Source organism: Rattus rattus, chromosome 11, assembly GCF_011064425.1.
Source record: "Rattus rattus isolate New Zealand chromosome 11, Rrattus_CSIRO_v1, whole genome shotgun sequence".
Lineage (NCBI taxonomy): Eukaryota > Metazoa > Chordata > Mammalia > Rodentia > Muridae > Rattus > Rattus rattus.
Window position 1 is genome coordinate 96,716,573 of NC_046164.1, and position 18,113 is coordinate 96,734,685.

At 40.6% G+C, this 18,113-nt stretch overlaps 1 protein-coding gene across 2 annotated transcripts; it reads right to left on the reverse strand.

Annotated features, from left to right (window-relative positions):
- Nucleotides 1–11,119: 11,119 nt before the first annotated feature.
- Nucleotides 11,120–16,502, reverse strand: LOC116912558 (zinc finger protein 420-like). 2 transcript variants are annotated; one of them, XM_032916660.1, is made up of 3 exons: nucleotides 16,349–16,502; nucleotides 11,983–13,280; nucleotides 11,120–11,904 (listed from the first exon to the last, which is right to left on the reverse strand). In XM_032916660.1, the coding sequence occupies exons 1-3, from the start codon at nucleotides 16,380–16,382 to the stop codon at nucleotides 11,272–11,274; spliced, it is 1,965 nt and encodes a 654-aa protein (XP_032772551.1). In that variant the 5' UTR covers nucleotides 16,383–16,502; the 3' UTR covers nucleotides 11,120–11,271. The 2 variants fall into 2 exon arrangements, with proteins under 2 accessions (XP_032772551.1, XP_032772550.1); XM_032916659.1 differs by having other exon boundaries at nucleotides 11,120–13,280.
- Nucleotides 16,503–18,113: the final 1,611 nt, after the last annotated feature.

Sequence of the window (18,113 nt, forward strand, 5' to 3'; positions counted from 1 at the left end):
ATTTAAAGGCTGGAGGAAAAAAATCACTGTCAATCATATTGTTGCATCCAGGAAAATAGTCTCCTTAAATTGAAGGAGAGATAAGTGCATTTCAAGATAGTCGCAAATCAACACAATTCACGTCCCTATAGCAGCCCAGCACATAATAAATTAGAGGCAAATTTTATACGGGAAAAATAGATATATTATCCACAAGAACATAAGAATACAGTGCAGGAGAACTGGGAAGTAATCAACCATGGGTAAGACAGCTAACCTCTAATTCTCACAGAGAAGGAAGAACACTAGAAAGAACCCAACCAGCAGCAACATAAACAAGAGAAGCACTGGAATAAAATCCCATGAAGAAAAAATGTAGCCACTGTAGATATCAACACGGAGAATCCTTAACTAAATAAACAAACCCTCAAGTTAAATAACTCTAGCACATGACACAGCATATGCTCAGAAGACTCAACATCCCACTCCACAGATACAGGCTACACCCGTGTAACTCACAATAGCTACGAATCAAAACAACCTAAATGACCTGTGGGTGGCAAGTGGATAGTGAAAATGTGGTACACATGCACTATGGAATACTATTAAGCTGTTAGGAAAACTCAAAGCATGAATGAGCTGTGGAAGAAAATGGGTGGACCAAGAAAGGATCACATTGAGTGAGGTAACCCAAAAGCAGAAAGACGGGCATTGCATGCTCTCTCTCATAGGAAGTTCCTAGCTCCAAACCTTCACATATGAGTTCATAACCTGGAGTAACTGCAGTAACCAGAAGAGTAAAAACAGACCAGGGTGGGACGTGGGGGAGTAATAGACCAGCGCTAATAGGGAACAAATGATTTGAATCAGGAAATGGAAAAATAGGGGCAGAGATTTAATTATAGAGAAGGGGTAGATATAACACCCCCTCCAACACACAAAAGGGATGGTAAAATAAGGTTATCTGAAAAAGTAATAAGGTGTCATATTATTATCCAATTATGAAAAATGCTTACAAGATATATCAGTCTGTGCCTACAAGACATATCATATCCATTTAGAGTATAAATGAAAACTTCCTATCTGGGCTGATAGTGTTCCACACAAGAGCTATAGACTTTTTAACAAAATGACCAATACCAGGCATGAGAAGAATGCTTTCAAATTGTTGATCTCAGCCATTCAAGAGACATCCAAAACTTTATATTCTATTGATGTTGCCCTTGTTTCCCTTGTTTCAAAAGGTGAGTACCTTTTGTTGAAGATGCTCTGTACTCTGGATGCAAGACCATGAGACTCAAGATAGATTTGAACATAAAGCCTCCTCTCTGGGGACTAACTCTCATGCGATCAGTAGGCAACATGCAAATTTACAAAGGAGAGAGCCAAGAAACAGTCCTACCCTGCCATGACACCAATGAATCACAACAATGATCAACACTGCACCATAACCTAAGACTGCAAGAGTGGCGTGCATACCTTGGATTTAACCAACAGCTTCTAATTGGCCTTAAGACCTCAACAAGAGGGAAATCACACCTGGTACTGGAAACCTAGACACTATCCCTTGGGCTTATGAAGTCATGGATCTTGGAGGAGAACCTACAACCAGTGGTTTACTAAACCACCATAATCCCAAATAACATCCTACATAATTATCCTAATTCCCATATATAAATGTACTCCTGACCTCTCATCGGAGAAAGTTCCTTTTGGAACACATGGATATATAATACAGAGAACTATATTCAGTCAAAATGCACAGCTGTGATGCTCAGTCTCAACTGACACACAAGCAACACAGGTCCTGCATCTGAAGCTTAGGGATTACTGAGAAAGAGGGCTTGGGGCAAGACATGGGGTGGGAGGGGAGGAAGATATTAAGAGCCAGAGGAACAGGATGATTGCTCTGATATTATGTCCCCTAGAAATGTCGGAAACGCTACATGCCTGAATCCTACAAACATGATTGTTTAAACAGGAGCTGAACAAGGACAACACCAAGAAACATGCTACCATGGAAGGGAGAAAGCTCGCTTGGCCTCAACCCTAGTCAAACACTAAGCAATTCAGTAGAGAATTAGTTGAGGAAATAGCCTTTCCCAGAGGCAGAAAACTGTATGATTATCCATACCAAGTGCTCATCCTAAAAACATACAGAGTGAGTAGGCTGTATTTTTATGTTTAAGAATCCACACAAACATACTACAACAATTAAAGGAAAATTTATTTAAAATACTAACTATGTGTAAACTGAAAAATGTGTAAATACCACATAAAAAAGATTAGAAGGCTTTAGCGCACTTTCTATTATTCCTACTCACATAAAAACAGTTAATATGGGGATAGAGAGATGACTCAGTAGTTCTACTGTCTACTGTTATTGCTAAAATCCAAGTTCTGAAACTAGAATCTACATGTGGTTCCCAACTCCCCATAACTCCAAGTCTAGAATGGCTATGATGCAAGCAAAATAGTCATATACATAAAACATAAATATCTAAATGGAAAATTTACAATGCTTGAGCAATCCCACTGTGATTCCTAATGATCAATGCAAAAGTGCAACAGATCCAGAACCTGTCCAATAGCAATGACCAGGTAAATGTCACCAAAATATCACAAACATGTATTGCAGATGAGACAGCCTCTTCAAACAGTGGTATTGGAAAAACTGTCCCCTAAAAACATGAACATGGGTCCAAGTGTCTCTTCCTATACAAGGACTCACAGACCTTCATGTATGACTGGAAACAGTGAATTCTGCAGAGTAACACAAGGTGGCAACACTTGATATAAGAGCAGGAACTGACAAATAGTACTATGTACAATTAAAGTATCCAGGGAAATAGTGATAATTATAAACCTTTAAGAGACAGACTATCCAGTAGATGAATATATTAGATTTCTACAGTACAATGGATAGAAACATAAAACCTATCAAAAATTAAAAAGGAAGCAAACAGTAACAAAATGAATAGGCAAATTAATTGAACAGACCATGCTCAAGAGCAGATGAAATGTTCAATATATACGTATTAAAAAGCTCTGCAGTTTAGGTCATAAGATGATGCCAATTTTCTATACACAAGTTCCAACTTTGCATAGTCAGTGTCCACTCTGAAGTTCCTAAACAATAACAAATGGATAATAATCTCTAAGCCAAAGATATAAACAGCATTTCAGAAAAATAAAGAAAAAAGATAATAACTAAAAAAACCCACAAAATGAAAGCTGAGATTAAAAATATGTTTTCTACCAAAAATTCATTTCATACTAACAGATGCAAAATACTGAGAAAGGAATCTTTTTTAAGTGACATGAATATGGAATGCAGTAAAGACAGATGATCATAATTATACCACAGAAAACTTAAAACAAAAGTATTAAAATGCAAAAGAAGAATACTAGCAAATGATATAACCCAGAATGCAAACATCTATAACAGATTACATAAAACATGTGAAAACTGGCACATTGACCATGTGCTTCTCAAACATGAGAAGACAACAAGGAAGGGGTTGACAGGAAAGTCCTATTAAAATCTTACTTGCATACTTTACAGAAAGTAATCATGAATTACCAAGGGTCAGCACAGAGCTGGAAAATACGAAGTACATGCCTAGAGGTAATCTCACAGTATGTTATAATTACAGCAATAAAAACCTTTGGAATTATCATGACAACAGACAATAGGAGATATCCAAGGGAAGACAGGATAGACTGCGTTTAACTGTCTGCAAATATAGTTCCTGATTCTTATCACAAGTCTGTTGGCATTATTTTCAGGAACAGTGAAATTGACGCAAAAAAGTTGAGAAGGTGTTAGAATAACAAAAGAGGCAAATATCATTAAATATTTCATATAGAGGTATTAATTTTATAATACATTAAAATCACTGAAATGAAAACCATTTAATACTGGTGTGTAGACCTGATCAGTGATGTACATGGAATAAGGACGGCATCACTCACATGCACAGTCAGGTAACATTTTATTGCCTCCTTGTATCAGTTCTTCTGTAGAAAGTCTTCTCATCTCTACAGTAGGATAACCCTGAGGAGATTTTTCTCAGCGGAAGCTTCTAGAATTATTTCTAGTCAAATAGACTGTGGCAAAACTGATTTCATGTCCCACTTCCACAGTCACTTGAACCCCTTGCCCTCCCTTCACCAATCCTCCAACATACCTGGATCCTTAGCTACTGTCTCCTCCTTCTCCACCTTCCAGGTCTCCACAGGTACGCAGGTCTGGGTGATCAGGGAGCCCTGCACATGAGAAAGTGATTATTCAAAAAGCACCTGGGCTTGTAACATGGTATTGTGATCAGTAGGTGAAGAGAGGATTGTATAGTGACGCTCCCAATTCTCATGAAGTTTCAGAATATTGAAAATATTTAGAAAGCATTTTTAGTTAGCGTAACTTGAACCTCACTTCCAATCACAGCTCAGTGAAAACTGGTGGGCAGAGATGGAATGGAATGGTCAGGATGAGAATATTATACACTAGTGAGTTTCTTATTTATCCTGGACTAAAAATGATGGAACCTTACACCCCCAAGGGAATTCATGTTTGCAGAATAACTTGCCAAGAAACCTGAGGTGGACAAGGGAGGCTGGAAGCAAACTCTTCTCACCCTCACAAACCAGAGTGCTGTAATTGTGAGGCACCCTGTCTCTGTACAAAGGCTTCCCACATTGCCTGTCCTTCTGGGAGATGTCCACAGTCACTGGTGAGTGGCTGTGAACTGACCACAAAATACAAAACGGCGGTTAAAATATTTGTCCTGGTGCACACCTTTAATCCTAGCACTCAGGAGTTGGGTGGAACTTAGTGACTTCCAGTCCAGCCTAGACTACATGGTGAGTTTAGTCCAGATGCAACAACACAATGGGTTCAGGTCTCAAACACAGCAAACAAAAAAGCCAAACAATAAGAATTTAGTTGTATGTCCACGGACAGAGTCCTTTACTTGAAAGGAGGAGACAAAAGACTATTACTGACATTTTCTAATATAGAAGAGTTAGAGTAATTATTTAAAAGATGCTTTATACGACACTATACGATACCTTTTCTGTTTTCTGTTTTCTTTCCTTTTCCTTCTCCCTTCTCAACAAACAGGATTTCTCTGTGTAGCCCTGGCTATCCTTAAACTATGTCTCTATACCAAGATGACATGGATCTTCCAGACCTACCTGCCTGTTTCTTTCCCAAATTAGGGATTAAAGGCTGTGACAACACCAGCTGGCTTATAATGTCCTTTCTTACTGTGAACTGTAACAGATGTGCAGCTTAGTTGTCCTGTGGGCCCTGTAACAACTGGAGTGGAGGCTGACTCTATTGCTTCCCTTTGGATCCCTTTCCCAACTGGACAGTCTTGTCTAGCCTCAGTAGTAGATAAGCCTAAATCCTACTTCAACTTGATATGCTAGGATTGAAGGAGAGCTGTTGGGAGGAGGAAATGGAGGAGGAAAAGCATGGAGAATGGACTGGGAGAGGAAGTGGGGGGGGGTCTGCGATAGAAATGTAAAATAAATAAATAACGAGAAATAAAAGTTTACTAATAAATGTTAAAATGTTTACAACCATACCTATGTAGCTTGCAAAAAAATATGCTTTCAGATTCAATTACATTTGCAGCCACTCCTTCTATGACTAGTATCTAAGAGATCTCCGGGGTCGCCAAGTCACTGTAAGTCCCCTGGTGAAACAGGTGAGTTAGAGTGAATGAATGCAAATTTCTAGAGCTTTTTCCTTTTCACCTGAACAAACAGAAGTGGTTTTCAAATATCAATACATAAATTCAAATATTCTACTACAGTATTCTAATGGGAATATTTGGCATTCAGAAGATCGACTTAAAAAACAGGACTAGTCCGATTTATGTGAGCTAAAAGTTATCTATAAGGGAAGACATCTACTGCAGAATTTCCGAGTCAGCTTCCTTAGGAGCAGAAGACAAACTGATCACGCCCTATTCCCTTCCCGCCCTTTTCCAGCCCCACAGCTCCTCTGACCTGGCCTGGCTCCAGTTCCCGCCGCTTCGCTGCCGATTGCTGATTGCTGACTTTCCGCGGCTGCCGGGAGTTTTACCTTCCCACGAAGTCCTATGTCCTCGACTCCAGGTCTGTACCTCGCGATTCCCCGCGGTGCAGGGCCTTGAGCTCTGGACTTGAACGGGCTGATGATACTTCTGTCTTTGGTTCTCTGTCTCAGGACTCCAGCCTCCCACACCCAGTTTCCAGCTTCCGTTTACGTCACTCCTCTAATTCCTCCCACTCGGAACTATTTTTTTTCAACCCCCACCTAAGGTCTAATAACCTTCCACCATGTTTCTGGGTGTGTATTCCTGCTCGAAAACCGGTCCCTCCCACTCTGTCTCGGGCTTCCTGTCACACAGCTCGAGCTGTCAGGCTGCCCTGGACCCGATCTGCACAGCCTCCCCATGACGACTGCCAGCCTAGACCAGAACTGGGTCTGATAGGACTCTGCACCCGGTATCTGACTCCCCATCCTGGTTTCTGAATCCTTCGCATGCAAAATAGCCTAAAACAAGCCTACTTCATACAAAACAATAACAGGCTAACTTGAGAAGCCAGAGTCCCATCCCCAACACACAAATATGCGAAGCCAAAACCAAAGTCTGAAATTTTGACTTTGGTACAGATATTCAAAGAACTTGGATTTTGAGGCGCGCGGGGTGGGGGGGTGTCTAAAAAAGTGTTCGTTTTGCGAACAGCTTAGGGCAGAATTCATTCCGCGATGTACTGCTTTTACCACTAGATGGCGGTCTTGTCATTTTACCAACTCATTTTACTGCTCTGTGACTCAAGCTAAATTTGATATGAAGGGAAACAGATGTCTGGTGGATGCAGACGCTTGGCTAGATGCAAAAGATAAGTAAAGTACATTGTTCTAATCCTGAAAAGGTCTGTTACTCCATACCACCTCCAGCTCTGGGAACACTGAGGGACAAGAGGTGGTTAGGAGGTAAGGGAAAGAGGAGGAAGTAAGACAGGCCATTCTCTAGACTCCATACAACTACTGTAATGAGTAACCAACAGCAACTGTCCTTGGCTGCACTGGCCTCACAGAAAACCACAGTCAGTCTAGGAAAGGGAATGGCTCACTTTATCTCTCAGATGTTGGCTATGGATAGATTGTAGAAGAATCACTGCCTATAGTTGTTATCCTGTGCTGAACACACCAGGCTCCAGCACATAGCTCCAAACCCAGTCTCACAAATGACTCTAGTTAATCTCAGTGGGTCCAGGCAAGACGAATAGGGATGAACAATCATAGGGTAACTGTTGGAATTGTGGACCAGGACAGGGGAGGGAGGAGGTGAGGGTGGGTAGTGTTTGAAGTTGGCACAGAAACACACAATGATGTGACGTGTCTGTGTCTGTGAAATATCTAACAGAAAATTTGGGGGACGGGTTATTCATTCCTTCATTGTAGACAGGGTTTCTCTGTATGAACCTGTGTTTAAAGACCTGTGCTAATGTGACCAGACCAATTGTTTAATTTTAACATCAGAGTGTAATTTCTTTTTGGTTGTACCAGTATGTGGTGGGTTTTTTGTTTGTTTGCTTGCTTGCTTGTTTTATAGTTTTGGGGGCCAAGATGGCCTTGAACTCACTGAGGTCTGCCTTCCCTGCCTCTGGAATGCTAGGATTAAAGGCATGCTCCACATGTCAGGTTCATTATCTGCCTTAGTATCAGGTAATAGTCAGAAAGTCTTGATTTTTTTGGGCAAGAAGTATTAAATGTTAAGTTGGTTTGCTGTTAGTTCTTTAAAGTTCTGATAGAATCCTGTAATTCTAGTCATGAGGTTGTTTTAAGGATGGCATTTTATAATTGCTTCAGTCCCATTCTTCCTCTTAGTCTTATTTATATTATTTATTTCATGTTGTTTATATTTCATATGTTACATGCACCTGAAAACTTACCCATTTCAATTTGAGTATCCTATTTGGTACAATAGAAGTCTTTAATGTCAGTAGACAGAAGATCCATTTGTCAACACATTTCTACCAAGTAAGTTGTGACTTTACCTTCGGTAACTGTCAGGACCTCATGACCTGGGCAGTGGTGGTGCATGCCTTTAATCCAAGCACTCAGGAGGCAAAGGCAGGCAGGTGTCTGTGAGTTCAAGGTCAGCCTGGACTACAGAGTGAGTTCTAGATCAGCCAAAGTTACACAATGAAACCCTGTCTCTACAAACAAACAAACAAACAAACCAATGAAAAGAAGAAGAAGAAGAAGAAGAAGAAGAAGAAGAAGAAGAAGAAGAAGAAGAAGAAGAAAGAAAGAAAGAAAGAAAGAAAGAAAGAAAGAAAGAAAGAAAGAAAGAAAGAAAGAAAGAAAGAAACTAGAAAACAGTATGTGTAGTTGGGAAAGGTCTTGTAAGCCTTCAAACTAAGCACTAACACAGGCAAAAAAAAGGAACTCTGTGTTCAAGGCCAGTCTAGTCTACATAGAGAATCTAGGACATCTGGCAATACACAGAGAGATCCTGCCTCAAAATAAAGCAGACTCCTCCCTGAGAAATAACTTGTATGAAACCAGAATCAGAATGCAAGCTTCCAAAGGAGGAATTAATGACCGTCCTACTCAGTTATGATGCTGTGAACCACATCAACAGTCATCTTGGCAGGACAACTCTTAGGGTTCAGTAGTAGCAGGCTCACCTTGGTGGTAATAAACAGCTCTCTAGGTGGACTTAAGACACTTAACAAAAAGAACCATGACTGATACTAGAACATAACTCAGTGCTGGTGAAGCCAGGAATCTTAGAGGAGAACTAATGACCACCACTTTACTAAACCAGCATAATCCCTAATAAAAATCTAAGCATCTTTCCTTGTACCAACAAATAAATGCAGACTTCTCCCCTCATCAAGGAAACGTCTCTTTCAACAGAGATCACTACAAAAAATCCACAGCTAATCAAAATGTAGAGTTGTAGAGCCCATGCCAAATGGATGCATCTACAAAACACTCACAGGAGTATTCCTGAAGATGGGGTATTAATATTCAAGAGGGAGAAGATCACAGAGTTTGCAGTGAGATTATTTTTCCTAGTAATATAAGAAGATATATCCATAAAAGCCCAAAAAGATGACTCCCCAAACAAGAGCTAAACAAGCACAACAACAACGGACTTGTCAAAGTGGATGGGAAAAGCCATCAATTCCTGCAGAGTGTACTACAGGCCACTGCAGAATGCTAGGAGCAGGAGTCTCCCTCAGGGATGTGCACACCAACTAGTCATCTCTTAGCAAATGGACAGCCTTGGAAACACATACCCAGGTAACATGCTATAGGCAGACCAGGTTATACTTAGGAATATATATGTATGTCAATTATACATGTTGAAGTCTATTTCTCAAAACTCGTTCCCTGGCATTATATCTTAGAAATAACTATAGCCATTTTGCTTCAGGACTGCCAGCCATCCTATATTGTTGATACTAAAAAGAGAGAGCAGCTTGACTATAAGACACACACACACACACACACACACACACACACACACACAATTTAGCTCTAAGCGAGGTCAAGTTAACCATACATTCTGCTATGGTCAGAGGTTTGTTATGATATTTTGAGAACTGCTCTTCTTGGAAAGTTCTCCAGCTGCATGCAGCCTTCACTCAGGGTCAAGCAGGAAAAGGATCAACTTGAACTGTTATGTCTGAGTTACTAAAGAAATGAAGCAAAAAGACTGATCATCCTACAGACACCCTGTATATTCTTATGAGCTCATTATGTTTTTTCCTTTATATAAAGTGACACTGGATAATGTACAGATATGCAGATTTCAGCTCCCCAGTCTGAAACTTTTACCATGACTGATCAGGCTTTCAGTGTGTGTTCAATAAACTCTTATACATACATACATACATACATACATACATACATACACATACAAACATACTATGCATACAATCATAATCAATGAAATAAGAAGCCATGACCTTAAAAGAAAGCAGGGAAGAATAGATGGGAAGATTTGTCAGTAGGAAAGGGAAGGGAAACATTTTGTAATTATATTATCTCAAAAACTTACAGTACAAAAATAAGCAGAACAAAAATATAAAGCAAATGGAGGAACAAATATTATAACAAACCTAAGGAAAAACTAAAATAAACTGCAATATCAGTGAAATGCAGATAAGGACTCCTTTGAGCTACCATGCTGCCGTAGCTGCAGTGGCCATCATCAGGACTGGAAATGATAATTCCTATGGGCATAAAAGTGGGCACGGGTGGTCAAACACTGATGTGGGAGTGAAAACCAATGAATCAAACAGTGTCTATATTCTTTTTTTTTCTTCTTCTTCTTCTTTTTTTCCGGAGCTAGGGACCGAACCCAGGGCCTTGCGCTCGCTAGGCAAGCGCTCTACCGCTGAGCTAAATCCCCAACCCACCAGTGTCTATATTCTAAGAAAGAAAGAGAGAGAGAGAAAGAGAGAGACGGAGAGACAGAGAGACAGACACACACAGAGAAAGAGAACAGGCCGGTTATGGTGGCGCATGCCAGCAGGATTTGCTGAAGGAGGCAGAGGCAGGAGGATCACGAGTTCGAGAACAGGCAGAGAGAAGGGAGAAAGGAAGGAAGGAAAGGAAAGAAAGAAACCTTTATATTGTTTCTCAGAAGTATGAACTACGTGATGTTTAGTATAATTATACATATTTGTCAAAATTTTAACATAATTACATGTTGTCCTTATTATGATTTTTTTTTCCCCTGAGAAAGCGTTTATGCAGTGCTGGCAGTCCTGGAATGGGACTCACAGTGATCCTTTAGTATCTGTCTTCTGAGTGCTGAGTGTGTGCCATCTTACCCAGCATTAGTATGAATGGTTGGATGTTGAATAAGCTAAATGTTTTTGTTATAGCTTTTCCCAGGGAAGGGAGACAAGGCTCAGTGGTTAAGAGCACTGGTTGCTCTTCCAGAGAACAAGAGTTCAATTCCCAATATATAAACACCTACACACTATAATGCCAACTCTGGGGATCTGATGCTCTCTTCTGCCTTTACCTGCACCAGGCATACATGTAGTGCACAGAAATGCTTACAGGCCAGGCACTGATACATATTAAAAGAAATAAAAAGCTTTTCCCCACAGCTATATTTGCAGAATTTTATTTTAAGATAAACTCTGATGCAGTTTGTAAAGATTTTAATCGCCATTAAAGGCTTTAACAATCTTGTTATGTTATCTTTATATTTTGATCACTTATCTCCTTGTGATTTGCAAGCAGAGAACACCAGATAAATGTTATGTCACATTATTGACAACAGTATGTTTCTCTCCAGTATGAATTTTCTGATGTCTTCTAAGATTTGAAATCCACATAAAGGATACACCACAGTCTTTACATTTGTAAGGTTTCTCTCCAGTGTGAGTTTTCTGATGAACTCTAAGATAGGAGCATCTAGTAAAAGATTTGTTACATTCCGGACATTTGTAAGGTTTCTCTCCAGTATGAATTTTCTGATGTGTTTTAAGATTTGAAATCCACAGAAAGGATATGTCACAGTCTTTACATTTGTAAGGTTTCTCTCCAGTATGAATTTTCTGATGTCTTCTAAGACTTGAAATCCACAGAAAGGATATGTCACAGTCTTTGCATTTGTAAGGTTTCTCTCCAGTATGAATTTTCTGATGATCTCTTAGAGTTGAGCACTGAGTAAAGGATTTCTCACATTCTCTACATTTGTAAGGTTTCTCTCCGGTATGAATTTTCTGATGTCTTCTAAGACTTGATATCCACATAAAAGATACATCACAGTCTTTGCATTTGTAAAGTTTTTCTCCCGTATGAATTTTCTGATGGTCTCTAAGATATGAGCATCTAGTAAAAGATTTGTTACATTCTGGACATTTGTAAGGTTTCTCTCCAGTATGAATTTTCTGATGTGTTCTAAGATTTGAAATCCACAGAAAGGATATGTCACAGTCTTTACATGAATTTCTCTCCAGATGAATTTTCTGATGAACTCTAAGATTTGAGCCCGTAGTAAAAGATTTGTCACATTCCTTACATCTGTATGGTCTCTCTCCAGTATGAACTCTCTGATGGACTCTAAGATTTGAGAACCAGGTAAAAGATCTGCTACATTCCTTACATCCATAACGTCTTTCTCCAGCATGAATTTTCTGATGTATTCTAACACTAGAAATTCGGAGAAAGGATTTATCAGAACCTTTGCAGTTGGGAGGTTTCTCTCCAGTATGAATTTTCTGATGTTGTCTAAGATTTGAGCATGTAGTAAAAGATTTGTCACATTCCATACATCTATAAGGTCTCATTCCAGTATGAACTCTCTGATGTGTTCTAAGATATGAGCACTTGGTAATAGATTTGTCACATTCCCTATATCTATAAGGTTTCTCCCTGGTATGAATTTTCTGATGATTTTTAAGAGTTGAATTCACAGTAATAGATGTATCACATTCCTCATATCTGTAAGGCTTTTCGACAGTATGGATTCTGTAATGCATTTTAAGATGAGATAATTCAGAAAAGGCCTTACCACATTCTTTGCATTCATAATGTACCTCAGGAGAATGAATTTTCTGATGCCATCTTAATGATGCATAGTGGGCAAAGGATCTGTCACACTCCTTACATTTGTAAGGCTTCTCTCCAGTGTGCCTTCTCTGATGGCTTTTCTGTGCAAATACCTGCACAAATGACATTCTACCCTCATTGCATTTGTACTGTTTCTCTGAAGTATGAAGTATTTGATGTGTTTTAAGCCTTGACCACTGATTAAAGGATTTCTCACAAACATTGCACTTGTAAGGTTTCTCTCCAGTATGAATTCTCTGATGTAAACTGAGGCTTGAGGTGGTATTGAAGTATTTCCTGCAGTGTCCACACTGATATGGTTTCTCTCCCATGTCAACTGTCTGTTGCATGAGACTGTATGTAGAGCTGAAACGGTCATCATATTCATCCTGCTTGTGCTCTTTCTTTGCAGTGTAGAGTCTTTGATCTTCCCTAATGTTGGAACACAAACTGAAAGATTTCTCACAGTTTTTAGATGTGCAAGGTTCTTCTCCAGTGTGCGTGCTTGTATGTTGATCTGGCTCTGATGAGTCAACAGAGGCATCCCTGTCCTTACAGCATCTGTAGTTATTAGAGGTTTCTACAGCGTCACTTCTTTTATAAAGTGCACAGTTGGAGGGACCACGAAGCATTTCACCAAGCTCATTACACTGACAAGACTCCTTTTCAGTCTTCACGTGTTGATGCACAGTTTCACATATGCAGTAGTTCTCTGAAAATGAGTACAATTCAGATTAATAGGAGTTGTATCCAGATGACATTTGTGATAAATGACTGTCTCTGTAAGTTCTCTATTAAAAGAAGTCAACCTGTAACTATTTAGAACAGATCTCCCAGGACCTGACAGTTTTCACTCACTGTAACTGTATGGATCCTCACACAAACAGCATGCCAGCCTTCAAGGTCACACAAACAGTATGCGAGCCTTCAAGGTCAGTGATTTCTAATAGGTATCTGATCATTATTGAAAATGTCTAACTTGGCACAAGATGGAACAAATAAGTGAGGGTAAGTAATTAGCTTTGGGATAGAGCTCACTCATTTAGTACACATGTTTCTATTTTTAATTTTCTTTTCTCAGAAATGGATGAGGACTTTAATCAAATCCTTGGCTCACAATGTCTGTATTTCCTAATACATAGCAATGAAGATTGCTGTTCAGGAGTCACAATTCCTTTTAAGATAAAAGTCTACTGAAAAGCATCAAACAGTTTGTTTCTTTACTTTAAAAATAAAAGGCATTAGATTCTTGAAAAGTAATGGATGCCAAGCAAATATTTTGCCAGCTATTAGAAGCTCTAGATCATTTGGGGAGGGTTTTCACAGATATCCAGCTATCCAAAGCTCAGATCATTTGAGGCAGGGCTTCCACAGATACCCAGCTATCTGAAGCTCTAGATCATCTGAGGCAGGGCTTTCATGGACAGCTACTGCTCATATCTTTTCCTCCACTGTCTGAACTCCATGCTGCTGTTCCTAACTTTCCTTATATGGTTATTCTCATGTATCCTCTGTACACAACCTCCTAAGATCATTTTCCAGATCAATGTCTGTGTATCGTCCACTGGAATGAAACTGATTCATGTCATATGAAGACATACAAGCAAGCAAGGCAATTACAGAATAATCCTACTTCATGGACTCACATTAGAAATATAATCTATAAAATTATTCCTATCTGATGCCAACCAAGACAAGTCAGGTAAAATTGTACACTGTACTAGTATTAAGTTCTTATAACTCAGGTCTAATAAGTCCCAACGTCTTCTAAGAGTTACAGCAGTTAGGATGTATCTTGAGGACAGGAGACTGTAGTAAGTGCAATGATCAGGAATCCTTTGAAAAGAATTGAATACAGTAAAGGCAGTTTCAGCTCTCATTTTCTTTTTTACTTCAATCCTTCACTGTTGTCCTGCTCATTCACTTGCCCTCCCAGTTTTGGCTACTACATTTTCTCAACGTTCCAGGACAATCTCGTTTGCTCCAGACAGATGAACCAGGTCTACTAGGCATACAATCCAATTATTCTGTGAAGTAGCCCACAAAGCATGCTAGAACTTTTTGCAATAATACAGGTATCTAAGACAGTTCTGTGCAAAGTACATGACAAGAATACAAAGTAGAGGAATCTAGGAATGAATTCCCAATTATAATTTCCAGTCAGAATCTCTAGCATATTCTGGGAGAATTTTCAGTTTCCATATCTTGAGGTTTTCATACAATTAAAACGATGTCAAGGAGGCTGGAGACATGACTTAGCAGATAAGAGCGCTGACTGCTCTTCCAGAGGTCCTGAGTTCAATTCCGAGCAACCACATGTGGCTCTCAACCATCTGTAATGGGATCCAATGCCCTTTTCTGTTGTGTCTCAAGATAAATGTAGGCTGAAGATGAGCTATAGTGTACTCATATATATAAAATAATAAATCTTTAAAAAATGTCAATTGCAATGATGTCTACAGAGCTTTAAGGTATGGAAATAGTATAGGCTATTGAATATCTTAATGCATTCTGGAACCAATATCAAGGGTGCATGGCACTCTAATAATGGAAAATGAAAATAAAAAGGTAAATACCATCAAAATGTTCTCTTTAATATAATTTTTTCTTGATTCTTTGTGAATTTCATATCATGCACCCCAGTTCCCCTCATTTGCCAGTCCTTCCATGTCTGTTTCCACCCTTGTAATCTATCCCTCAAATGAAATAAAACATAATATTTAAAATAAAGCAAAATACAGAAATCTGGCCATGCTTCACGGCATTAGCCTGCCCTTGTATACACTGCAGCGTTCTCTCACACCTGGCTCAGCTGTCACGGCAGCAATACTGTACACGTAGTGTACCAGACCATATGCAAGTTCACTCTGCCATCACGTATTCAGCATAGTGGCACTGGAAGCTGTGGTGTGTCACACTGTACACACTTTTACACAAACGGCCTTCCATGAAAACGTTTGTGGCAATGAGTCATTGAGCTGGTTCTAGGTCTCTGGCTTCTGCTACACCTCAATACTGGGCCCTTGCAGAGACTCCTCTTGGATAACCTGCTATTGCCAGGAGTCATGGAAATCGTGTAGCTTTGGTCCAGCAGGACTGGCCCTTCACATGCTCCAGCACTTCACAGGTAGGATAGATATTTTGCTGGGCTAACTCGAAGTCCTGGACCTGGTCCTGGATGGTAGCTGAAGTGGTCTGCCCATCAACCCTCTTGCACTCATGTCATCAAGGACAGCTCTCCAACTCGAAGTTTGGGCAACCATGTAGTAGCTGATGAGAGGCTCAGGGAGCCCCTGAGTCATCAACATGCCCTCAGGCAGCAGCCCAGACCACAGACATCCACATGGCCTTTGGTGGTAACATGGGCCACAGACAACGACACAGACCCATGGCACCAGTAGGGCCACTGACCCAGACATGGCCCTTGGCAGTGACAGTATGGCCCAGACATCACCATGGCCTCAAGTGATAGTGCAGGCCTCTCACAACAGGCTGTTCCTCATTGCTTGAATCTTCGGTTCCAGTTCTTCGTCCTAGAGCACAAAGCACTATACTCTCTTTGTCTGCAGTCTTTCCATCACATCCGTGCTCATAGTAGTCACACCTCCTGGCTGTCTTCTGCTAGTATTGGCAAATGAACCTCTTGGAAAATTTCTTTTTCATTACCAAACTTTGCCCAGTCTTCTGTTTTTTTCCATGACAGCTTAATAGAGTTTACAGCCTATAGGGTCAGTTCTTACAAAGGATGAGTTAAGAATTGTACAACAAAAATGTTCTCACCCACAGAGACCAGGTTGCTGTAATTCTCCAACATCACATCAATGTACAAAGCCCTCTGAGAAGAGTCCAGGCATTCCCACTCCTCCTGAGAGAAGTGCACGGCCACATCCCGGAATGTCAACAGACTCTGAAACAAAAAAAATTACAATTCAACTATGTGCTACAGGGTAGAATGCTTTCCTGGAAATAAGGAGGCAGGATGTAGATGAGGGAAGACCATTACCATCAAAAATCATCAGAAAATTTGAAAAACTAAAAAAAAAAATCATAATGATGATTTCCAATATAGTGCTATTCTGTAGTGAATGTGGGAAAACAGGATAACACAATAGTCTCAGAAGCACACAAGCATATCCATGAAACAAGACACATATTTAAGATCTGGACATGGTTATCTTCTGTTATGGATGCCATATTTTGTAGATTGCTGTCTGTATGCAGGTGAGGTCAAGCGAAATATAAGACTAGAGCCTGTGATTGGGCTATGGAGAAAGAAGGCGGGGCTAAAAGTTTTAGAGAGAAGGAGATAGGGGACAGACAGGGGAAGAATGGTGAAAGACGGAGAAAGAAGACTAACTGGACCCACGCGTGGCCTGAAATAGCCACAGGTAGCTATGGATATCATAGAAGAGCAATAGAAAAATATAGGGCACATTTGTCTAATCTGGGTGGGCAGCTTGTATCAATATCAATTGAGTTTTGAAATCTTTGTGTGAGTACTTTGGGGGTTGAGAATTTACTTTATAAATCTGACAGATAAATTACAAGCCTCTAGAGTCTTAATTATTAGGGGTTTAAAGCCAGTGGCCATGAGGCCTAGGATGGCTTAGGAAGATACAAGCGGTTTTGGCAGCCGCAAACAGAGGGAAACTGGACGGACTGCCCTCATGGGGATAGCCATGGGGACCAGTCCTGCGCTGCCGGTGAGTAACTGGCATTAGCTAGGTTGTTTTTAATAATTACACGCTACAATGTTCATGTCCCACAGGATCACAATGTACATGTCTCAGAAGCACATTCATGATGAGGGCATGTGTTCTTAAATTTTCTGCCTGAAGATCATACTATAATCCAAACCTTGAGTCAATCCTGTCTCTGTTGGGTCTTACATAACTCTATTCTAACAGGCTGAGGTATGATTTTTAAACTCTAGATGCATGCCACACCATTAAATGGCAAAGGGGTAGGTGTGGAAGGCAGAACTCATGATTGACTTTTAAGCAAAGCGTTTTGGTATTTTTCCACAGTAGCAAGGATTGTAGTAATGCTACATACTGACAAGTATAATTTTAACGTATGAAAATCAAGTAGGGTTTGGCCAGACTCCGGGGCCGGCGGATCCCTGCCCTCAGCAGCTCTCTGCTCCCAGGCCCCCTGGGGAGTTCTCGCTGCCTGGTCGGGCGGGCACTCCTGAGGCAGCAGAGCGGAGGAGACCACCAACGCTGCCCACCCCTGCCCACATCCCTGGCCCAGGAGGAAACTGTTAACGGCCTCTGGGTACCCGTAGAGGAGGGCCCAGGAGCAGCAGGTCCACTGCGTCTGAGACACCGCACCTGAAGGGACCGAACGGATAAACAGTTCTCCGCACCCAAATCCCGTGGGAGGGAGAGCTAAACCTTCAGAGAGGCGGACACGCCTGGGAAACCAGAAGAGACTGCACGCTGCACACAGTACTGACCCCAGAGGAAAACAAAAACCATCTGAAGATCTTCCTGGCTGAGGGCCAAGCTGAGAGCTCTTAGGCAACACCCCGCGAGCAAACTTG